Below are 25,635 nucleotides of genomic sequence, written 5' to 3'. Positions count from 1 at the left end.
CCATACAGGCTCCCATATTCAAATGGAGCCCAAGTTTCCCTCAGTTCTTATGTAATCGAGGGGATAATCCAGGCAGTCTGCTGGGTTTAGGAGCTTTCCTGTCCTCACAGTGCAGCTAACACCTATGAAGGATCAAGGAGGAATAAGAAAATACCATGCACAGTTCAGGAGTCATCTTGAGGAGGAGGTCAGGAAGCTGTAGTGCAAAGATGATAGGACAGCAGGCACTGTGATACTCCAGAAGTAGGGAAAACATGAAGTACTAAGGTTTTCCAGCTATGGAACAGATTCCAAGAGCAGCAATTTTGTACAGTGATTCCTGCAGATCTGCTCATGAGCACCCTTTGAGTGGAACTTTTAAAGCAATTGGCCAGTGAGAGTTATGAACAATTTGGACTACTGATAATTAAAAGTAGCACAGTGAGATTTACTTGGAAGACTTCTGTTTTTCCCCCTGGGTGCAAGACTGCAAAACTCTGCTCTTCTCCAGGTACTCTGATTCTGGCCAAATAGAATTCATTTGACATTACTGGAAGAGCTCATAGTATACCAGAAATCAATGGGAAGTTGATCTACTTTATGTAAATTTTTATCTAGACCTTTTAAAAAGTCAACACTATAGCAGAGTGTGCCTTGGAGAGGCACAGGCCACTGCTGAGGGACTCATTGATGGGTGGTGAGTGGATGTCTCTTGTCCTTCTTGGTGACAGTGTGACATTCTCACAGGCAAGAAATGCCATTCTTCTCTCTGATAGGAGATCAATACAGTCAAATGGTTCAGGGGTTTCTTAAAGAAGCATATTCAGTATATACTGACACAGTCTGACACCAGCACATCTCCTTTAGGAAGGAATAATTCTTCATTTACCGTCATCTCCCTGATAAGGGGTTAAGAGGTTTGAGGATGTGAAGTGGTGGCTTGGGTGCTGCACATAATGTGCAGTGCTACTTCTCTTGGCTCACACCTCCGGCTTTCTTCCTAAATTAAGGAACACAATTCTTGAGGCTTGCAAACTACTTTGTCCATATCTAATTTCCAGTGTTTTTACAATTTTTCTGAAATCTCTAGTTAGATCTTGAAGGAATATTATATTCACAGCTTTGGCCTTATTTTTCAAGACGTTATGAACTTACAGTAGTTTAAAACTTCTTGATTAAAACTGCACTCTTCAGTAACAGAAGCATTCTAAATAATCAAGAAGAACTAACCTCAAGTTAATATGGGTTGGAAATTTTATTTCCAAGTGTAGTGTAGGACTGAAATTAATTTCCATTAAAGACTATTATGGTCTTATCACTTTCCAGACCAGCTGCCAAGTGCATTTGCTTGATCTTTCTTCTCTAACAGATACAAACCCAGCATATATGTTCAAATAAGGAAACTAAAAATAATCTAGCTGCACACAGAGTTCTCTTCCCAGACATGAGAGAAAAGTATAAACTGTGGTAATTTATAATTACATCAGTTACATCTCAGAAAGATATTGAGATGCTGTGATGAATGTAGTTGCACTAAAACCCTTCTGGAATAAAACAAAAAGTTCATGCATTTGAACTGACTTACACTGCTAGGTGTGTGTCATGTAGGGCTCTTGCATTCTGACATGAGCATGGAGAAGCTTCCCAGGATTTCTCACACCTGCCTAAGGATTTCTGAGCCTGTTTGTCCTCCTCTGTAAACTTCAGAATTGCTTCACCAAGTAGTTTTGCATTGAAGTGGGTCTCAAAAACTGAGCGAGCTGCTGCTCTGTGATGTTTGAGAGCTCTTAAAGGTAACTTTTGAATGCAGAGATGAAGAACATGGGTCCTAGGTTTTTAAGGTCCTTCCTCTAGACAGCAACATCTCAGCACTATGTGAACAGAAGAGAGGAAAATCTAGTTCAAAAACTGTGTATATGAAAGCAAATTTTGCAGACCTTCAGCTAAGCAGCCTGCAGGGACTTTAATTCTCTCTTCTGCCTTCCTACTGAATAAAAGAATGAGTGGATGAGCTTAAATGATGAGTATAGACAAAACAAAATCAGTTTGGAAAATGAGTAGTGTTGGTTACAATATATTATATCATAGCAAACAGTTGTCAGCCAGTTTCAAATGTATGAGACTATCTAACTGTACTTTTAATTCTTTGTTTCCCCACATTCAATTGTGTTAAAGGATTCAATATCCCAGCCACTACCATTAATCTTCTACATAAGCAATGCCTGTAATTGCAACAAAGATTGTGTACAGAATTTAGCAAGGTGTGAAAGTGCACTGTATTGCTGTGACTGAGATGGGAGTATAGTTGGCTGGAAATTTCTTAATGAAATGTCATGTCAGGAGATGGAGTTTGACACCAAAGTCTAGGGGAAAGAATTGCTAATTAAACAATTCCTCTAGTTGAATATGAAAGTTGATTGTGGGAAGATGGTCAGTGATGCCTTTGAGGCTGGATACCTTTGAGCTGGGTGAGGGAGTCACAGTGGGAAATAAACTGGTAATTTAACTTGTAGGTATTTTTGTAGAATTCAGTAATATCTTCTGTTTTGGAAACAGATAGTCTAATAGTTGGGGTTTTCATAGCAACAATTCATAGCACTTACAGACTGTTTTGGATCTATAAAATGCAACATGATGTGGTTGTGCATCCGAGGATGCTCCATCATTGGAAGTGTTGGATGAAGCTTGGAATGACCCTGTGTAGTCCAAGGTGTCCCTGACCATCCTGGAGGGGCAGGTGGTTGGACTAAATGGTCTTTAAAGGTTCCTTCCAAAGCAAACTATTGTGTGACTGATGGGACTGAGGGTAAAGGTGCAAAGTTTGGCAAAGATGGCTGAAATTAAACTGTAAAAGCTGTAAGTGGAACTTGTCACTTGCTTGGTCTCTTGTCTTCTATTGCCTTTTTTGCTTAGCAAGGAAGGAAGATATTTTTTCAATGTCTACTGGAAAAATCCTTTTTAATGTAGTTATACCATAAAGAAACTTCGGTCTTTTGACTCCACAAACTTCCAGAGACTTTATGTACCAGATATAAGTAGAATTACATTTCAGAAATGTCAGAGAAATGTAGAAATGCTATTGCTAAATGTTATCAATGATCATGTATAAATTGTATAATTTATAATGTTTTAAATATTGATTTATGGAAAATGCAGACTAAATCCACTTGATCTTTACCATTTTGGTATTTTTAGGTGATAGAAATTGTCTTCTCATTAAAGTAGCAGAAAGAAATGGTCCACCATTTTTAATGTATTTAAAAAAAAACCAACAAAACAAACTCAAACACATGTAATTTATAGATGGTAATGTACAATTTTTTTAAAAAATACATTTTTAATTCAGGTACTACTAAAAAATTAAGTTTTACCCAGACACACGAGCAAGCAATAGATAAATACTCAGACCTGGTATCTTTTGTTCTAACTGGAATTAATTGCTATAGTCCGAAGAGTAGGAGCTATAGTAGCAAAGCGTTATCCTTGATATTTTCTTTTTTCAACCAAGACATAACTGGAAACAGTCTTTGGAAGTCTAATCATGCAAAATGATCAGTTTTTTCCTTCTTGCTTTTTTTTTCTCCTTCTAGTAACTGAGCAAAAATTATATATGTAGTAGTTCATGGGTGAAACAGTTAAACTTCCTTTCTTAAAATATTTAATGAGTATTCCAATTAAGACAAAATATTACAAAATTAATTGATACCAACTTAAGGCTTAGAGATTCCTTAAGTGGATGATGTCAGGTGTATAAAATCTAGTGCTGCAGTACTGTACATCTTGACGTCTTGAAAAGATGTGATGTTAGCTTTCCATAGGGGGAAAAAAAAATTCTAATGTTTGTGGTGTTGAGATACTGATCCTGCCGTGGTGCTATGTTGCTGCCACAGGGCAGTAATATGGGCAAACAAAAAATGTGACCAGCAATTGTATTTGCCTTATCTGTAGAAAGTTATTTCACTGAAATATTTTCTAGGTATAAAAGTAATATTGAAGAAATAATGCACAGTCATACAATTTAAATATTACTCAGTTTACTTTTTGAGTGGAAAGTAAAGTATCCAATCTCAAAAATGTTTTCCCAGTGCTTGATGTTCTTTCTTAGAGCTGCAAGGATGGACATATCCATAGAATCATAAAATGCTGTGGGTTGGGATGGACCTTAAAGATCCCTCACTTCCACCCCTGGCCATGGGCAGGGACACCTTTCACTATCCCAGGTTGCTCCAAGCCCCATCCAACCTGGCCTTGGACACTCCAGGGATGGGACATCCACAGCTTCTCTGGGCACAGAATCACAGAATCACTGGGTTGGAAGAGACTTTCAAGATCATTGAGTCCAACCCAGCCCCAACACCTCAAACTAAACCCTGGCACCCAGTGCTTTTTTTGAACACATCCAGGGATGGTGACCCCACCACCTCCCCATTCCAGAACTTTATCACCCTTTCTGTAAAAAACTTCTTCCTAATATCCAACCCATATTTCCCTTGATGCAGCCTGAGACTGTGTCCTCTGCTTCTGTTAGTGCTGCCTGGTGAAAGAGACCAACCCCACCTGACTACAGCCACATTTCAGGGAGCTGTAGAGAGTGATAAGGTCACCCCTGAGTCTCCTTTTCTCCAGGCTTTTCTCCAGGCAATTTATTGCAATGTCTCACCACCCTCACAGTAAAGAATTTCTTCCCTATATCCAATCTAACCCTGCCCTCTGCCATTTTGAAGCCATTGCCCCTTGTCCTGTCACTCCATGGCCTTGTCAGAAGCCCCTCTCCAGCTCTCATTAGCCCCTTTAGGTACTGAATGGTGCTCCAAGGTCTCCCTGGAGCCTTCTCTTCTGCAGGCAGGACACCCCCAGCTGTCTCAGCCTGAACCCACAGCAGAGGTGCCCCAAGCCCCCAACAGCTTCGAGGCTTCCTTTGGACTCGTGGTATCCAAGATGAGGCTTTTGGTGTGGAGAAAAAACCACCAGGCCCACAGGTCTTTGTCTAAAATTAATTAGCTGTAACTAAATTTCTAACCTAAATGTCTTTAGATGTGATTTCTTATTTACTTTCAGAATAGAGCTTTCTTTTTCCCCACTCTTTCTTTTCCATTGCACAAGCATGTCTTTTTTTAACCAGGAGTTTTAAGCTGCAAAGCACAGGTTTCTGAACATCCATGGGATACTTTTAATAGTAGATCTGTGACAGATCAACCAGTTTCACATATGGAGTAGGAACACAGTCCATGTGCCTGGCATTTTGATGTGGGTTTGTGTCTTTCTTGGAGACAAAAAAAAGCATCAATAAATCAATAAAAGGTTAAAAGTAATCTTTTCTCCTTGCTGGTTCAAATCCTTTCTAGCAATAGAGATTCATAAAGTTCACCAGTAATTGTTTCCTTTCTTAGAGAATTCATTAACCAAGGCTTTAGCCTTTTTATTGTCATGAGCTCTGACTAATACTTTGCATCCTGTTGTGCTTTCTCAGGTGCATTAAAATATTAAATACATATTGTTAATTTGAGTTTCTGATTCAAATAATGATAATTTTCTGTTTTGAATTAGAGGCAGTTCAGTTTCAATGCTGTTGTCTCTCAAAGTCCCTGAGGTTGTGTTTCATTCATTTACACAGTTGCTGTCTCTTCTATCCAAATCTCCAAAAAGGAAGAAGGCTTCCAGCTCCTCTGCCTGTTCAGAAAAAAGAAACCTGAATGGAGATTGATCTTCTTTCAGTGTAATTTTCTTTCCTTTCAGACTCTGAAAAATGCAGAAGTGATTAACGCTGATCTAACAACTGACTTATTTGACATTTCTGGATGGTTTTTATTTGGATGTTCCAAGTACTTTCTAAAGCAGTAGTTGTGACAGGGCACTGGGCTGTGGATCTGTGTTGCTTTACAAACCAAAACAGCTCTGGGTGAAGTGAAAGATGCACACATCAGGTTCAATTCCTCAGGTCAGGAGAGTAAGAGGCAAAGCCAGGATTTCAACATGTGACTGAATCAGGTTCATGATGTTAGACCACACCAAATTCTTTATTTTCCTTCCTTTACATCTGTTTATGACTAAGACTGAGGATTGTTACAATGCTGGTCTCCCTGAAGAAACTTGTGCTGAATACCTGAAATGGAAGTTTTATATTGTTTGATGAGAATCATAGCTGCAATGTTGCTCAATGATTGTTTTCTGACACTAAAGAAATCAGTTCAGTTTTACTTAGAAATTTACATGTCTTAGGTTGCTAGCCTTTAATAATTTTCTAATAGCTTGGGTTCCTCAATGAAGTTTAATTCATGACCTAGAAATCTGAGACAGCAGAGATGCTTCCCATCTGTCTGTAGTCATACACATCTGCAGAAATTAATTTTCAGCAGTGAGTAATTTTTGGCTTGTGGACAGATGTATAATTGAGAGAAAATGCTGCTAAGGGGGTTAAAAAAAAAGCTCTGGGAAAAAAAACCCTTATGGTGAAGACAAATACCTCATGAAAATCTTGTAATGACAGAATTAGTACCACAACCTCTTCTACTGTTTTCACCATGTTCCCTGTCAAAAAGGCCATTTTACAGTCCTATGCCATAAAAATAAGGGCTTATGATTATAAAATTATTTCACTAAATTTTGGAAGGCATTTTATATGGTGCTAAAGTACTTAAAAAGAAAGAATAGTCCAAAAGGGAATTCAAAGTATTAAAAATAGTGGACAATATGTCAAAAGCCCATAAGCCTTGGTTTTAGTTGTGTGTTGACAAAGAGACTTCTTAGCCTTATTTTGAATATTTTTATCAACAGGAATAAACACCTTCATTTATAAATAGAGTAAAAAATGCTGATGATACTGAAGTTCTCTTCCAACTTGGATGATTCTGTAATTCTGTGAAATTGTATTCAAATTTAGAGTCATAAATACAGAAGGGGGAGACTGCTGGCTTTATTCCTGGGACAGAGAACCCCATCCTAAAAAGAACTGACCTTGCACCAGTGATGAAAAACCTGCTGGAGCGAGTGCAAAGTCTTTTAATCTCAGATGTGGTCCCTGTATGTATTCAAGGACTGTGAAAGAGAGTGGTAAAAATTCTTCTGCTTTGGATATTGATGTAAATGCTCCTGCAGTTACAAGGCTTTGCCTTGTTCCAGCACTCAGTAACCAGGATTTTAATGACTTGCTCTTGAATTTAAGATACACAAATTTAACACAATTTAGGATCAGAAATATGACCTCCTAGGAGGGTATCAAGAAGCTTGGTCTGTTCTGCAAGTAGACCAAGGGATGGCTTGGTGATACCTAAGAGGTGTCTGTGCCAAGAATATGAGGGAGTTCTTTCATCTGCCAGACAAAGCTGCAAGAAAGATCTAATCCCTGGAAGTTTAAGCCAAACTGACAACAAAACCAGCCAGCAATAAAGGATACCTACTGCTGGAAGAGCTTTGTGTGTGCTAGGGTGGAGTCTATGGCACTGGCAGTTTTTAAATTATGATGATTTTCAGATGTCTCTTAGGCTTTACATTGGACACATGGGCAGTTTGATGATTCCAGCAGCATCTTTTTGTCTGTGTCAGTACTAACTTCTTAGTAGTACTACTAAGTAATAACTTGCTTCAGTTTTATTTTGCACTTAGGATGTTTTTTGTGCATCCCTGTGAGCCTCACTCTTCTGCATTTTGTAGTTTATCTCAGCATTCCCTAAGAATGTAAGGGGTGCCCATGTGTCAGAAGGGGCTGCAGCCCCATCCCTCCATGTTCTGGCTCCAGAAGTGGCCACTGGTTTGTGCTTGAAGGAAGGATCCTGTTTGTTCTGCTCTTGCTCTTTTAATTCAGCACCTCATTTCTTGGCAAATGCTGGATGCTGAACTAAACAGACATTTGGTCAGTGGAACACAGTGCAGTCATTGCTGACTGTGAGAACAAAGCATGTGCTGACATTTTCCCTGCCTTTGGCATTTACCAGCTTATGGATTTCTGACCTGGGTTGGTGGTGTGGCTGTTATTGTCAGTGGCCACTGATGTGTTTTCCATAAACTTATTTTAGCCCTTTTAATAACCACTTAAGGTTTTGGCATCCACAATACCTGTGACACCAGATGTTACAATTTAATTACATACTCCATGACAAAGCTTCCTGTTGTTTTTAATATTCTGGCTTGCTATTTCACTGTCTGCTCCCCAGACACTGAGTTAAGACATGGAGTGTATTTTTTATGCCTTTGTTGTATTCTACTCAGTCATACTGTCTTCAGGCTGGGGGAGTTTTTCAGCAAGCTATTTCATGCTTTGGACCATGCTTACTGCCTCTTCAGGCACTTTTTCTACTCCTCCATCTTTTTGTGACAGATTCACCTTAGATTTAGGTAATATCATTAGCATGTTTGGGGGTTTAGCCCTTTTCTGAGTAGCTAATTTGGGTTTTGGTGTCTAATTTGGTAATGGCTTCATTTTTGTGATTAATTTATTGATCTTGAAGCTCCCTGTACAGTTTCTCTTAGACTGTACTGACATCTAATGGTAAGGCAAAGTGGCTTAGCCATACTTAATGGCAAGATAAATTGTCTGACAGGCAAATATAATTATATATTTCCTTCTTAATTCAGTATTAGGTTTCATAAGACAAGATGGAATAACTTCAATTTGTGCACAAAAAGGCTGACATATACTTTTTCTTCTGGCAATTAATCTCTTTTTGTTCTGCTCAATGTGCCATACTTATTTTTAAGTGTAACTTAAATCTTTGCAGGAATATTTTTGAGCACAGTGATAGTAATGTGATGGTTTCATACCGCAGAAGTTTTCAGTGTAAGTCACAGGATCTTCAGGAAAGGATGTAAGAACAAAAGCTGTCCTGCAGAACTTCCAAAGAGGATGTTCCAGTGTTGTAGCAGTCCCTGCTGCATTTTGAAGAAATACCCAAACAAAAATCTTTGTCCTCTTTTACTCCTCCTCCTATTTGAGGTTCCACCATATCTTTAATTGGAAATTTTTCAAACACCAATGGATAAGTACTGCTAAGTAATACTTTTATAAATGGAATATAGGAAGAAAAAAATTCAGATACTTCTTTTTGTTGTATTCTATGTTTAGGTGTAGTACACTGTATAATTTTGAGACAAAAGCATTACCTAACTTTCATTATGAAACACCAGTCCTCTGATCCCAAATTTCTGTTTTATACAGAACTGATACTGCTGCTACTGACATTAGAAGGGTTCAGCTACAAACTGTAGAGCTTTTTAGAGTGTTTATTTCTTACATCATAAACTTTACTTTTCCTTTTCACAGAATTAGAGCCCATTTCTTGCTGTAGCCTTAGAAAGTTGACTGCTTTACTGAGTAAATACATCTTTAAGTTAATGTTCAAATAAAAGAAAATTCTTTTTGCATTTTTATGTCATTTTACTTTTGTCTCTTGATCAACACAGTTAGATCCTCTTTTTTTTTTTTTGCCAAACACAAAATACTTTGTTTTGTACCACAGAAATATTTTGAAATTTAGATACATTTCCATTTCTTAGTAATAATGTTGAGATATGGTTGATTTGAATATAAAGATTTTTTTATAGCGAAGCTGATGAGACACTGGAACAATTGCCTAGAAAAGTGTGGAGACTTCCTCATTGGAAGTGTTCAAGGCCACGTTGGATGGGGTTGGAGTAACCTGCTCTAGTGGAAGTTGTCTCTGCCCACAGCAGGAGGGTTGAACTAAATGATCTGTTTACTCATTGAAATAAACAGTTACTGCAAAACAAAATGTATTATTAATTAGGAAAATTAAAGCATTTCTAACATGAGGAAAAACGTATGATTATATTTATTTTTTGCTTCCAGGGCTGTGCAGAATGTCACTTCAAGGCTTGTGAGGTGTGATGGAAAACAGAGATGATGTCAGTTTGGGTGGGAAGGAAAGAGAAGTAAAACATTAGTCTGGATTGCCTTGGAAATTTATCTAATTTTTGATCATCAGAACTGATGGCACTGGAATTTGGAAAGTAAATTTACAGTCTTTCTTTTGATAGCCTAAAATTAAATGTTTTGATAGTTTTTAGTAGAAAGTAAAAATATTTGAATAATTCACTGTAGCTTCAGACAAAGGAGTGTAAGCTAGAATGGCTGAGTTAAGTGAAGGCTGAGATTCCCAGGGGTAACACAGATCTTCATGGCCTTATCCTCTAATGACCTGTCACTCTGTTCTGTGAATTGAATTTCTGGTTTGGATTTTTTATGCTTTATCTTGTGATTTGGGGTGGCCTACAAATCTATGCCTGCAACTGACAGTGGGGCAAAGGTAGAAATCAGCCTTCTGCAGTTTGTAGCCTGTGGGTGGAAGTCTGTGCTCAGGAGAGTTTATTCTTTGGATTGTGGTATTTGCTGGGTCCCCAGGATGAAGGAGGAATTGAGAATCTGACTCCATGTTCTTAGAAGGCTAATTTATTATTTTATCTACTTATATTGTATTAAAGAATGCTATACTAAAACTATACTAAAGAATAGAGAAAGGATACAGACAGAAGGTTACAAAGAATGAAAATGAAAACTCATGACCCTCTCCAGAGCTCTGACACAGCTGGCTGTGATTGGGCATTAAGTAAAAACAATTCACGAAACCAATGAAACAACCACCTGTTGGATAAACAATCTCCAACCACATTCCAAAGCAGCAAAACCCAGGAGAAGCAAATCAGATAATAATTGTTTTTCATTTTCCTCTGAGGCTTCTCAGGAGAAGAATCCTGGGCAAGGGGATTTTTCAGAAAATATGACAGTGACAATGGATCCCTTTCAGAGTGAGGTAACTCATCAGAGGTGATGCAGTTTTTCTGTTCAGGACTAGATGAAACTGGGCCATGCCAACCTCCCCCATTAGACTGATGCAAAGGGAATGGTCCAACACTGCATGCTGCAACTGGTGCAACATTTTGGGTTTGAGAGGAATCCTCCTTGTGGAATTTGTCACAAACCACACATACAAAGGGTTTGTATAATTAGCCTACTGTTTGCTCTCTTAAAAAATTATTTTCTTAGTTTGCTTCCTTTTTATCCTTTTTCTCTGGAGAAATCATGGTTTTTGAATGGGCCTTCCTTCAAATCTTCTCACTCACAGCTAATGTTTATCCCTCATTCATTACCAGTATTATCTGTTTTGAGAAGTGAATTCAAAGTTGACTTACTTGTTTGTCATTTCTGTTTTAGCCTGTAGGATTTGTCCTCTCTGCTGGAAATATGTTGGAGAATCACTTTCCCTTTTATCTTGAAGTCTCAAAGTGAAGGTCTTCCTTTCTTAAGAAAGAGCTAAATGCTCCAGCAATACCCCAAGACTTATTTAAAAATCCACTGAAATAATCTGATTAACTGAAGGAAAAACTCTAATATTGTTTGCAACAGTGTGTGTTTTGATCTAAAATGTGTACTGTTCAAAAGGGTTCTGTTGTAGTTACTAATTGACGTATATGATAAGCACTATATGTTCTTAAATCACTTGGATTCTCACTTAATCTTAAAATATTGAACTACAGAAGTTTGGTCTTAAATATTATTTGGTGTTCAGGTTTTTAGATCATCAGGAACTATGTGTGTATTTTTAGTGAATTTCTCAAATACAATTATTCATGTTGCGGTTTAGCAATTGCAGTAACTAACACTTCCACAATTACAAGGCTTTTGTTTTGCTGGGAAACACTTCCCATATCATCATCTGCTCTTTCTGTTGGAACATGATGTGTAATAAAACTGTGTGAGGGTTCAACTTAGAATGGTGTTAACATGTTAATTTATTTTTTGCTCAAATATTTTTTAAACTTATGACAACTTACTATCAATAAAATAATGTTAAAACAATGCTTGAAAGCAAAAAAATACTTGATTTATATGGCACACTTTGAAGCTGCTGTAGACAGATAGAAAACATCTGGTGACACTTTCAGTGGTAGGTCAGTAGTTACAGATGGTCTGTTCTTCACAGCTGTCATCCAGCTTTGTATGCAGAGTGACTACAGTGGGAAAATCTTTTGCTGAATGAATAAACAACACAGCACAAGGAGGCCAGCAGGCCTGTATGTTTCTACAAGATGGGAAATTAAATAAGCTATACAAATTTAAACTAAGATTATTGTTTAAAATGTTCATTATATTCTGGTTTGGGTTTTATGCTTTATATCTTTCTATGCCTTTCTATGTTATGATCTTTTTATGCTATGATCTTTCTAATTGAAGGAAGTAGATTATAAAACAGAAATGATAAGCAAATAAATTAAAGACTAGTTTAAGGCTGATCCTGTGCACAGGTTTGGGGTGTTGGCTTAAGCCAAGGCTGGTGGTTATATATTTCTATGCTTACATAGTTGGCTTATAAGATTATAAAATCCATGTTAGATTTGATGTAATGCTTGTGCAGTCTTATAACACAACCACATTCAATATTAAAGAACATTGTATTTTGGAAGAATGCCAATGTTGAGAAATGTAAAAGTGAATTTTTAAAATGGCAACGGTCTTTGTTTTTTAAAAAGTCAAAAAAATGGCATTCTGCATTCCTCATCAATTTTTCTTCTCCCTTTCACGATGGGATGTTATATTCAACTGGAATCTATGCAAAACAGCAGAAGAATCTTGAATTTGAGGATAAATAGATGTGGAGGGGAAGGGAAGAGGACAATGAGGTAAATGAAGAGTTAAAAGCATGATGAATGTTACACACTAACTCCATTTTAAATTTATGATGAATGTTGCACACTAACTCCATTTTAAATTAAAAAAAAACCCCAAACTCAAAGAAGGAACTTTATTAAAAGTCCAAATACACCGAGCAGGGCAGTACTGGTAAGGATACTTAGTACAAATGCAAATCTTGATACTCAAAATATTTTTATTTATAATTTCACTTGCAGTTCATGAATCTTGATGATATGTTAATGAAATGTATGTTTGGTTTTAGTGCAGTTCAGCCTCTAGAAAGTAACAAGCAGATTTCTAGGTTCAGTCACTTGTAAGGCCATTTAATCCTATCCACTGATGTTGAAAGCTGCTGGGCAGGAATAAAAAGAATCAGGGAGGTGGAGTATTTGGCTCATTTTAGTGTGCACAGTGTTTGTAGTACAGTGTGCTCTGTGTTTGTTTCTCAAAGTCTACTCAGATATTGAAAAGTGAATAAAAGTGGTGCTCTGATGATGCCTTTTAGAGCATCTGTATCCTTTATTTTACCACATCCACTTGCTCACCTGCATTTTATATTCTACTGCTATAATTAGGTTCTCATTGAGGGATTTTTCCTCCTCTCTCTCCATCCCCCCTTCCCACTTCTCAGTGGTTTGGCTTAAAATGGAGCCTGCTTGTTGCACTGCCCTTCTTCTGCCTTGCCCAGCTCCACAGAATCTGAAAAGTGCCTGCCTGGATCTGCTGCCAAAGAGCTTTGCCTACTCATGCATAAACCTGCTCCAAATGCCATTTGGTTGATAGAGATGTTGGCTTTCCCACTTGCGACCAGAATGTGTTTCCCTCTGTCTCTGCCCCTTGACTTGGTTTCCTTCAACTTCCAAGCTGAAACTCTGGATTTCATTATCATCAAGAGCCTGGAAGTTAAGCGTGAAAGAAGTATTTTCTCTTACTGTGAGCTTTGTGATGCAAAATTGTGGCTTTCCATTTTCATCTCAGGTGATCATGCTTCTGTCAATTTATAGGAATATGGACCTGTGCCAGCCCAAGGTGCCTGCATTTGCTGGTGGTTTGTTCATTGGAAGGGCAGAAAAGTATTTCAAGTGAAAAGGCAGAGAACAGCAGCTGTCCTGGAACATTTCCACACTGGTTGGTCTGAGTTGTGCCCTGTGCTTTGTATTTCTGTGCTTAGAAGACAGTTTGCTGTGAAATAAATACCAGTTTACCTAATATGATTTAAGAACTTTGTGAAGATTTTTAATTCTTTAGATTACATACAGATCATCTCCAGATCATCTGGACAAAGGTGCTAGAAATGATGTATTTTAAAGTTTATCTTTCTGTTCACAGCTTATAAAAGACTGAGCATTTCTGCCTGGTGGCTGGTGTGAGAAGAGCATCACCAAGCTGTGTGGGGACGTTCTTTGAGCTTCCACTTTTGTGTCTCTCATGGACAAACACAAAGTGAAGCGGCAACGTCTGGATCGCATATTTGAAGGTTGGACATTTCAATTTCTAATGTTAACTGTGTTTTGTGGAATACTGATATTTTCTCTTGGTCATTCCTTGTATTTTTAATTGAGCTGTAGTTCCTATTGAGGTAATATTGAATGTGCACAAATACTGGTTTTTGGGTGGAAACTGATCTAGACAAATAAAAGAAACTAGTCTGTGACCTATTCTAGAGTTGAGTTGGCTTTCATCTTAGCATTTTACAACATTCTACCCAAACACCATAAAAGATTGTGGATTTGTATAAAGCAACAATTGCAAAAGGGCAAGATGACCACATGGTGCTCTCAGGAGTCTTTCTCTACAGGCTTGCCTCATGTAGATTAACAGCTTGTATCTGAAAGAAAGTAAAAAGTCAGATGAAAAGAAAATGAAAATTGCAGGAGACCCCCAAATGTTAAATGAGTATTAATAAAAATAGTGTGAATTCTAGTGAAAGGACTTGTAATCTTTTGGGTCTGTCATTTTACCTCAGGTCACAAATGACAAATTGCATATTCTTGCTCTTTTCTCCAAAAAGGGTTTTTAGAGCTGGTACGAAAGCAGGTTGAGGGATAAGTTGTGCTGTTTTTAAGAATATACATTAATGGTCTGGACTAAATGAATTTTTATATTAATATGTTAATTTCTCACTAAAAGGCAAGGGAATAGGTAATTTCTTTTTGACACAATGGGAGACAGTGTACAGACTGGTGGGCACATGCATCATGCCTAATGATGTGAGCTGGGGGTGAAACCTTTGCCTCCTCCACGTGTTGGTCTTGAGACCCTTTCCCAGCAGCTGTGTTGTGTGAGGAGTCCCTGGTAGTGGATTTGTACCACTTTCTTTGTGCCAATGTGAGTGTGACTCTACCAAGAGCTACACTGAGAAGCTGACTCGTAGTAAAACCTTTTGTTGGCATATTTTCCATTTAGGTAAATTCCTCAGTCCAGGTCACTGTTCAGCTGACAGAGCAGTTGCATGGAAGGGGCAGCTGGAAAAGCTCAGTGAGGTTGCTGGGACTGTTTAGCCTAACACAGCCAGAGAAAGGGACATTTCATCCAAATATCAAAGGATACAGCTCCACATATGGGTGGATGAATCGCCTTGTCAGTCTTCCAAAACTGGCCAAGCCCACCCATGGTTGCCAGGTCCAGGCTGTTACTGTGTCCCACCTAGACTGCTTGGCCAAGTGGCCAGAGCCTGCTCACTGGAGACTGATCCCTGCTCAGAGAATGGGGAACTGACTGCAGAGGATGATGAAATTGGGAAGGCTGCCCCACTTTCTGTGCATCTCTGCTGTTAGATCATCTAGAACTGACCTAGGAGTGTGCATGCTCCTCTTCTCTGCTCGAGTCTCAGTTACCCATCCTAGAGTTTCTGTATCCAATTCTTCAATAAAAATGGAGAATATGAACTTTTTTTTTGGCCTGTGTTAGTCAGCTGAATCAGCAAGATGTGAAGAAGAATGACAAACCTGTCCCTTTTGCTGGCAGCCAGCAGTTACAGCAGCTCAGCCCACTCAGTGCAATCTCAGCCTCCTAATGGGCTGATTATGTTGAGCAACAGAACAATCTAAGAGGCAAAAAGTCTGTGATGATATGGGAAGGAACATTGCCAGGGACAGAGGTGACAGACCAGCAGCCACTGGGACTGAAATAGCAGTGGCTTCCCCCAGGCTCTGTGCTCACATCCAGTGATGCTCTTTTGTCTGGCTTGTTTTTCCCTGCCCTGCATAATTCACTGCATCCATCCTATGGTAAAATCTGCTTGGCCATGCAGTGGAGGGAATTGATCCACTTGAAAAGTGATGTAGGAAAAAAAGGGTTTTTTTAGCGACCTCTCTGCTTCCTTAATCCCATTTACCAAATAGCCAGGTTGGGAAAATAGAGTGGGAAGGCCAGGCAGAAAATGATCAGGAGAGGGGATAAAACAACAGATATGGAAACATGCCTGACATTTTTTAGCTGTGGGAACCCAGTTTGGCTCCCAGGTGTTGGAACTGTGTTCTGCTCTTGTGTGCCTGTATGTTCAAATGTTCTTTGAGGCTTGTAAACACATTTTCCTAATGATGATTTCAAAGAGTGTAAAAAGGGATAAAAACTATGGGGGTTGGTTTGTTTTATAATGGCTTTTTTTTTTTTTACATATGGGCCTGTTCAGGTTTAAATTAATTAAATTTAAATTAATTAAAAATTAACTATGCAGAATTGTTCTCTGGTATATGTGCCTTTCATGACACAACCTAAATATTTTATATTTTAGAAATTTGTGTGATATTTTAAAAGGTTAGGGAATGTAGTGAGCTGTAGAACTATTAAAGGTTATTTATTACCTAAACCACTATTAAAGGTGGTTTATCTTCTTGGTCAGCTTTTCTGTCCATCAGTTTGTGCATTGCTTTCTTCTCTGGAACTTTCCCTTAGAAGAGAATATTTTAAAGATGCACTTTATTTCTATTGCAAGTTCACTTAAAAATAGGCTGCAATAACTTGCTAACTACTACTAACTATGTATTTTTTCATGAATTCCTGAATATAATGAAGCTTAATGGAGCTCAGTAAATGATTTTGTCTCTGAGGTACCCATGGTTCCCTTTGATGATTTCTTAAATATAAAATTAAATATTTGCTTTTAATCCCAAAGCTGTTTGCAATTATATTTTTTTGTGCACATTTCAGTGCTCTGCCATTGAAGGCTGTTCCTTAAAAAAGCCAGGTATTAAATTCTGGTTTTTAACTTCCACCACTAGCTGTGAATTATGCTTAGGCATAAGGACATGATTCAAGGCACTCTGAGATGCTAATATGAAACTCACTTCACAATTTGTAAAATAACATTTAGGATTCTTCCCTTGGAGATAAATGGTACCACGACATGTGAAAGATTAATTAGTTACTGATTATATTGTTCTTTGTCCCCCTCTCCGGTGATGCTGGTGATTGCAAAGCATAATTACAGAAGTATACATTTGGCAGAACAGTTGGAAGTGTCACAGTGCAAAAATAAAATGTGTTCATTTTGTGGGTAATTTGAAAAATTCAAAATGTTTTTGGCATTTTGAAAAGTTGTTATCTCTAATTAAGGTATTATTGTACTTTATATTGTAACAAACTGTAAACAATGCTGTTTATTTGCTTATATTCTAGAAATCCTTAATTAAATTTGTGTATGTTTTACTGACCATTGCTTGGCAGTTACCTTGGGCTGTCTGACCCCTCCTGCATTTGCTGGGTGCTAATAGATAAAGCAGGAAGGAACAGAAGGTGGCTGCAGGCAGGGGGAATGTCTGAATTGTCTGTGAAGGGGCTTGGTGAACACTGTGAATTATTTTTAAGTACATTATTTTGGCTGCCTCAGCACTATATATTTATTGTACACTGCTTTTGGTGGGTTTCCAAGCTTTAGGGAACACTGGTGGAGGAGGAAAGGGGCTTCTCTCATTTCTTCCTGCTTGTTTGCACAGGTATTAGGGATTAAAGTACAGCACAATGCTGGAAATGTTACTGGAAAATTCAGAGGACTTTCCCAATTAGTAATTTCTTCCCAGAGCACCTCATGTGATATTTACACAGCAAAGACTGCAACATGTGCCAAGTACAAGTCTGTGAAGACCCTGTCTGTCCCCAGACAGGTGTGGATTTTTGTTGGGTTTTTTTTGTTTCTTTTTTCCTGTGGTATTGATAATGGAAAAAGCATCTTAGCACTCAGAATGCTCAATCATTTCCTATTTTTTTCTTTTTTTGTGCAGCACTAGTGTTAATGTTATTCTTTATATGCATGTTGCTTCATCTTTTTAAAAGTGCCCAGAAGAAAAGTTGCAATGTATTTTAGCTATTTTAACAGTGATGCTTTATTACCTTAGAAATGAACAGTTGGCCAGGATCATAAATTGGAAAAGAAAGTGCATATTAATGGGATGAATTTCTGAAATTTCAGATAAAATCTCTCATCTTTGCTTTTATGAAGGGCAGCCTTTCTTTGGGAAGATTTGATTACTGGCAAATACCCAAGTGTGATGCACTTTGAAGGACAGTAAAAGTGCATGATAAATGAATAGTTTATTTTCAAGGATATGGCCTGGGCTTTCTTTATAAGGAAACATCTGTGTTTTTAGAGCTTCTTTTTTCTGCTTGAGGTTTAATAAGATGAATCTTCAGTTTGTAGTTGATGTGGAATATGTTGATGGTTCCAGGAGGAATGCAGAGGGGAAAAAACCAGATATGAATTGAATTTGGTTGTCTTTTCAAATTGATAAAGAAATCTTGTAATAAAGAGTGAATTAAAAGAAAAATTTATTAACTTTCCTGATTTCTTTTGCTTGTGTGTGTAATACCTTGGCTTTTTAACTAGAGGGAAGTACCAGGTTGACAAATACCAAGTGTTGCTTCATGACCATTGATGGATCCTATCTAATTGGTGTAAACTGGGATTTGACCCCTTGCAGTTGTGAATGAGGCAGTTGAGTTTTCTTATATTAATAAGAAGATGGCTTACTTTGGCAAGGTCTGGGCTTTCCTTGAATTTCAAAAAGGATTTTTTACTGAAATTGGTCTGTACCATGTAAGTTGATCTGTAAATAAGAGAAAGGAGGAATAAATGTCTCCAGGCAGTGAGTGCCCTTTGCTCTTTCTTATATAAGTGGGAATTGCAGATGTCAAGTTCTTTGGAGAACAAGAGCTACAGTTTCCTTAACATTCAAATTTGAACATGTTCTTCATTGTTTCACTTGTAGAGATACAGGAAAGGAAATAATAAAATGCACAGGCAATGGTAAATCAAATAGTACTTGATTGAGTTTTCTTCCTGTGTACTGATATTTGTACTGGGCATACTTAATATACCAAATGTTTCTTAAAAAGGGATTAATGGGCTGCCTCATTTCTTCGTGTCTTTGACAGACTTCAGAAGGTGGCTTAGTGAAGGATTAGAGCAGCAGAGGGAGCTAAAAGATTCCTAATATTTTATCATTTGTTTCCCAAGTCAAAGTAGCTCCTTTATAAAGTACCAATTAACCTTTGCAAAAATGTGATTTTCTAACCTTAAGTGCCTTAAGCAAATACATAAGCATTTGAACTGGAATAAATTCCTTTTCTCTGTAGCAATCCAGTATAAATTAAATTAGGAATTAGATAGTTAAAGCTACCAAAATCTTTCTGCAGGAACAGCCATCAAACCTTTCAAGTGTAGCAAATGAAAGTGTTTAAGCAAGCAGAGTTTTCTATGAAAAACCTATAGAAGAATATTCTATAAGTAAACTAATTTACATTCAGATACAAGTGTTTTAACATAAAAATGCATACTTTGGTGCATTGCATACAAGCATGTTTTAACTATTCAACACTATTTTTCTGTGTATTGCTTGTAAAAACTTTGAAAGCATTTTTGAACATGTGGTAATACAGAGAATTAGATAAGAGTTGCCTTCAAAGAACAGGGAGCATATTCTAAGGACTAAGATAAGCTGACTTTAAAATAATAAAATAACAAATGGTGCTACCAGGAATCTCAACATAACATGATTTTTTGCTTCTTTCCAAAGGAAAATGATCTGTATATATGGGTTTTGTTTACCCTACTGCAAAAGCATCCTTTATCTCATTAGAATTAGAGTTGAAATGCTTATGCACAGACTTGTGGTTGGTTTTTGGCTTTGTCCTTTATATCAGTATTTGCAGTGCAAAGTGGTTTTTAGCTTTCCTTTGGCATCCTGCAGTAACCTGCATCTCAGTGTTCACCTAGACAGGTTTTGGATTTGCATCCACTTAAGTATTACAATATTGCAGAGGTATTGCAAGTTGTATGAAAAGGGAATTGGCTTAGAAGCCCCTTTTGCTCTAAGTGATACTAAACAGTAGCTGCTAATGAAAATCATTGCTTCAGTAAGAAAACCTGAGGGGGGAAAATCTATGGAGAAAAGAATCTGAGATTTTTAAGTTTTGCTGAAATGTTCATGTCACTGTTTTAAGTTATGAATGTTGTAAAGAAAAACTGCAATTTTGTGGTGTCCAGCATAATGCATTTTATCTGTGTTGTCACATTTTGACTAGTATATTGAAATAAAATACACTTAAAATAAAATACAGTTGGTGACGACAGCAGCTGTGTTCAGCTGTGATTTATCCAGAAAGTTGCATCTTGACACTGCAGTAAAGTCAAAATAGTTTCCCTTAATGTTAGTGTCAAAGACAGTGTTAAATACAGAAAATAATATAGCATGACACTGGTTTTACAGGGTTGTATTAATTGTATTTGAAGTATCAGTTATTTGAGTCAGAATCCAGTACATAACAACACATCATCCTCTAATTCCCGAATAATCTCCAGAGAATTTATTCCTCCTATTCTTCTATTAATAAAAATATTTTCAGGCTAGATATTTAGCTTTTATACAGTGCAGATGCATGGCTGGTAAAAATTTTAGAAGCTTTAGAAGTCTTAAGTACTTGATGGTACTATGTTCTTATTTCTGCCTGGGGTCAGGGAAGATGCTCTGATGTTGCTTTGCACTCTGCTCTGGAAAACTGAACTGTACAAAGATTAAGCGTCTAGGTAAACATACTGAAAAATTTACATAGTCATCTAATTAAAGCAGTCATGTTCAGCTTTCACAGAGGCAGTTCCCATCCTCAGGGAAGTGCAGTCTGAGATGCAAAAAAGGATTTTATTTTGTTTCCTTCCTTAGTGCAGTCAGGATGGGAGTGTGATTATGCAAGTGGAAACAAGAAAATAAAAGTGGAGACAGTCTTTTAGTGCTGGAGGCTTCTGCACAAGACACACATTCTTGTGTCCTCATTCCAGGAGGTCAATACTGAATTGAAGGGTGCCTCTCCTTGAACAGGAGGAATTGCATGGAGGGAGTACCCAGCAGAGATGTCCCTCCTCATTAGAGAAGTCATTGTGGTCTGATGGATAGGTCATTTGGAGTTAGGAAATCTGTGTTTTATCTTGTAGCTCTTCTGAAGTCAGGTACCAGGTTAGAAGAAAAAAAAAAGCTGCCTCTGCCTCTTCTTTTTCTGTGACAGAAAACAGTCAGAGATGTTCTGGGATATAAATAGCAGCAGGCTGTTGTAATACTCTTGGAATCCCTTTAAAACATGAGGCTTTGCTAATTGTGAAAATACCTGGCACTTGCTGCAGGTGAAATCACACCCTTTGGTACCACTGGAGATGCAGAGCTCTGCAGTGGTTTGTGGCCCTGCTCAGATACCTAAATAAAAAGTTTCCTTCTTCCACCCTTTCCTATGAGAACTAAATTTAAATTGCTTGTGACTTTGAGCAGATGTATTTGAGATTTTTTTTTAAAGCCAGAAATTAGCTGTTAAAAATTATTCATGTTTCTCTTTCCCCTGATGCTTATTTTTCAAAGTATCCTCCCATGCACTGAATTTTCAAACCTTTCATTCTGCCAATTAACTGGAGACACAGCAAAAAAACACACCAAAAATTACAGGCAATGGCAGTAGGAGAGCAAATGATGAAGAGTAAAGACTCTTTATTCTTTTGATCCTACCTGTATTTTTCAGAAAGTTTCCTTGTGTGCTAGATAATGACACTCAAATACAATTAGACTATGACTCCTGCTAATAGGTAATCAAGAATAATTATAAGTTTTAATTAAATACACGATAAATGCCTCTTTTTGTCATGGAGTGCACATTAGAAGAAATAGTTTTATTAAGTGCTAAGAAAACTTTTTCCCAGGCAATTTTATCACTATTTCTTGTTCCCTGCTGTTCCTTTCTGTCTTGAAGATTGCATCAGTCACACGCATGTGGTTTTTTCCTGGGTATCAAATACCACTTAGGCAGGTGTTGCTTAATTTCCACAACATCTGCCAGTCATTTTTGGTTGCTGTTGTTAGTTTAGCTAACCTGCAGATGGTCATGTTTGCCAGTCTGTGCAGTGCTCCACAGACTCCCATGCTTGTTCCCTGAGTGCTGCCCTTCACTTCCATGCAGGCACCAGCAATTTATCAAACTCAAATAATTTAGGAACAGATACTTCTTCTTGCAATAAACAAAAGCAGCTGCACTCTAGCTATCCTTATCTGCATGAATGCATAGATTGTAAAGGGCTTTTCTGACAAACAAAACAGAAGTTTAGAATTTCAAACTGGAATTTAGGGCATGTAAGTCAGAATGAGTCGACACTGATGTTTAGAAACAATATAATAATGCAGAGAATGAATTAGTTACCATAGTAACTGCTTTGTTTTAATAATTTGGTGGGGCAATGAATAAAAGGAGCTCAGAAAGAAGTAGTATCACTCTTGATTACATGTGCAACAAGAGAGGTTTTGTTCATTAATAGTGGAAATTAATTTGATTTTATAACAGATTGAAGAATGAATGTATAAGTTTTACTTTGGAAAGGCAATAAAAATGATGTACAGATTTTTTTATTCTTATTTTTTCTACCCCCTGGGAAAAACATAATCACATTTTACATTTTATTATGGCAATGCAGATTATTGATTTCTTAACAATAAAACATGCTCAATATATTGCATTGTAAGCGTGGCTTCAATCTGTGTGCTGTGATTTGTTGCCTGGCAGTCGTTGGCAGCCTAGCAACATGCTTCAGTCCAGATCTGCAAAAGGATGTAGACACCCAAAGTTAGGAGTTACAGGAAAGGCAGGTTTCTCAGTACTTCAAAACCCATCCAAAATCATCGGCACCGTGAAATCCCTTTGTGCTTCATGGATGAAATTCAAGTACACTGCACACTTTAAAGATCACAGAATCCCAGGATGGCTTGGAAGGGACCTTAGTGATCCTCTCATCCCAACCCCTCTGCCATGGGCAGGGACACCTTCCATGAGACCAGGTTGCTTGAAGTCCTGACCCTCTGAATTTTCTTTCCTCTTGCAGATTTGAGCAGTTTCATGTGCATTTTGTGACAAATGCATGATCCTCAAACAAAGACAAAGCAGGAATCCCAAACTGAAGGAGCTCTTTTGGAGGCAGATGTGGAGCCAGCAGAAGCCTCCTGTGCTCACAGGCAGCACAGGCAGCTGGAGCCTGTTCTGCAGAAAGAGGGAGGCACAGAAAGAGGTGCTTTGCTGCGGAAATTTGTGTGCAGAGCATGTCCCAGCACCTCTCCCAGCTGCCTGCGTGCTGATGAGGCCGTGTCTGGAGACTGGCAGGTGTCATGGAAGAAGGGATTACTGCCGATGTTCTACCAGAGCCTTTCACAGGGCACAGCCTCTAATTTGTGTCTGCCTTCTCATCTGCTGCCCTTTTTTAAATTCTCCTTGACTACTGGCAGCTTTTGGCTGAAATTTGCTGGTGAGTTAAAGATTTAATTATGGAGGTCCAGTGCGTAGATGGACAGACACAATTAGGTGAGCCTGGCTTCCTTTGAAAATCTGTCTGAAAGGTTCTTAGATATTGCAGACAGAAATAAGAAATGCCACCTGATCACTCCTTGGCCAAGGAAGAGATGTCCATCACCAGACCCAAATCATGTTCCCTCCCTAGACCAGGGAGCCCTAAAGTTGATTCTCCAGGCACTGCCCCAAACAGTGGCTCCTCAATAGGTGAAGGTGTGTTCCCAGGAGCAGGGAAACTTTCTGTTCCAGGTTATCATCAATCCAAAGCTGATTGGTTTCTTGAAGGGAGATTGTTACCCTTTCTGTGTTGTTTGCTGCTGTCTATATAATACAAGCTCAACTCATTCTGTCAGGGGGAATAAAAGGGGTAACTAAGCTCAGTAGTGATTCAGAAAGGGAAATTCAAGCTTCTCTGTTTCCAGTGCTTCTGTGTGTGTTAAGTTTTGGAAGGAGATTTAAAACTGACTGTTCCTTCTCTTTGAGGTGAGTGCCCCCATCACTGGGCTATTCATGTCCTTGACACCTCCTTCCTGGTCTCATAAGAAACTTGCCCTAAAATAAATATTTCTAAAAGCAGTGTATCATACCTCCAGACCATGTTTTCTTCCTTCTTCCCTTATCTCTTAGCTGTATCTGAATAAAATTAAATTGTGATGTTTTTGAAAGGGACGCTAACTCGGTTTGAACTTTCCTTGATACCTAATCCTTCACTAGAATTCTGAAATGTTTGTTAATATAATCTTAAAGTTTACAAAATCCTTTCCTGTTTAATTTTTGTGTCAATCTTTGAAGCTTCTCAAAATGTCAGTTGATTAGATGAGTTTTGCCCCCTATCCAAGATGTCGATGGAGGGAAGTGAAAGGAAGTTCATTCCAGATCTGCAAACATCCAGTGAGGAATTTTTTAGTTTTAGGTTTTTAGTGTTTCCTTTTATCTGTGTTAACCATAAATCAGTGGTTATTTTATAGATTCCTTGTGATTACATTAATCAATAACATGACTGTATCCTGAAATAGTTGGTGAAAGAAACTTCACAGCAGCTCTGTGGCACTGGTGCATCTGATAGTGTGTGGTCTTGCAGTCAAATGTGGTCTTTAGCTGCCTTTCCCCCTGCAATTCTGTGTCATTTTCTTTGTTTTTCTGCTTCTCTTTTCTAATGAGGGAATAAAATAATTTTTGTTTCATTCCTGGTTTTCTGATGTTTCTTAAATTATTCTTTGTGATACTTTTTTTTTCCTTGATGATACACAAGTGGATTTCCCCTGATATTCATTAGCATTAAATGTTAATTTTTAAATTTAATGTTGAACTCTGCTCCACTCAGTTTGATTTTATTTGCATTAGTCTTTTATGAATGGAAGCACCTGCAAATATGTTCCTAAAAATCGTAGCTTTCCACATAGTTCAAAATTATTTAGCAGTTTACTAAGGGATCACTCATGAAAAACACTCCTGCCCTGCCTTGAAATTGTGGATTCTTCCTTTTTAAAAGAAATGCCAATGGGGTTTTCATGTCAGCTCCCCTGGTGGTGCCAAATGCTCGTTGGATACAAGCTGTGGTCTTTCCTGAGCCATGAAGTGCTCCAGAGGAATGACTGACTTGTACCTCCTGGAAATTTCCATCTAATTGGAAAACATATTTGCTGAACAAAGTTTGTTGGATTGTTCTAGATAAAAACTTTGCATTTTATGCAGTTTTAAAAGCTCTCTTTTAAAATTATTTACAAGGCAGACTGGTAACTTAGCTTAAACTTGCTTTAACTTACAGGCAGGTTAATCCTGTTGCATTGACATTGGACATATTTTTCTGATAGGAAGATAGAGTTCAAAGTTAAAGAAAGTAGCTTAGCCTCACTCTATACAAGTCAGTTATGAATGTTCAATTTAACAGGAAAGATTTGAACTAAGAATTGTTTTAATTGAGCCCAGTTGGCACATACAAGAGAACACTATTACATTTTGGAGTACTTCTTTCCAATAACTTCATGCATCTCTTAAAACTAATTTTGAGTATATGTGAGTACACATATACAACACAGATCACTTGAAAATGTAATCAAATATTTTGTATCCAAAAATGAGATATTTAATTTAAAAAGCATGTTTAAACAGGTAGTTAGGTTATTCCTGCCCCTGACTCCTCAGTCTGGAGTAGCTGTGACCTCTAATTTGTCTCATGTTTGTGTCCATTCTGTCTTTTGTCTCCC

The 25,635-nt window shown here is 37.8% G+C and overlaps 1 protein-coding gene across 2 annotated transcripts in view; it reads left to right on the top strand.

Moving 5' to 3' along the window:
* Positions 1-25,635, top strand: part of CTBP1 (C-terminal binding protein 1) — a 235,946-nt gene that overhangs the window by 39,881 nt on the left and 170,430 nt on the right. For both annotated transcript variants that reach the window (XM_030947038.1, XM_030947037.1), the window contains exon 2: positions 13,952-14,099. In XM_030947038.1, the coding sequence (XP_030802898.1) occupies positions 14,051-14,099 (49 nt within the window). In that variant the 5' untranslated portion in view covers positions 13,952-14,050. The remainder of the gene's footprint in view (positions 1-13,951; positions 14,100-25,635) is intronic.

The sequence above is a fragment of the Camarhynchus parvulus genome, chromosome 4, assembly GCF_901933205.1.
Source record: "Camarhynchus parvulus chromosome 4, STF_HiC, whole genome shotgun sequence".
NCBI classification, from domain to species: domain Eukaryota; kingdom Metazoa; phylum Chordata; class Aves; order Passeriformes; family Thraupidae; genus Camarhynchus; species Camarhynchus parvulus.
Note: the sequence above shows the minus strand (reverse complement) of the source record. Positions and strands in the feature narration are given on the sequence as shown.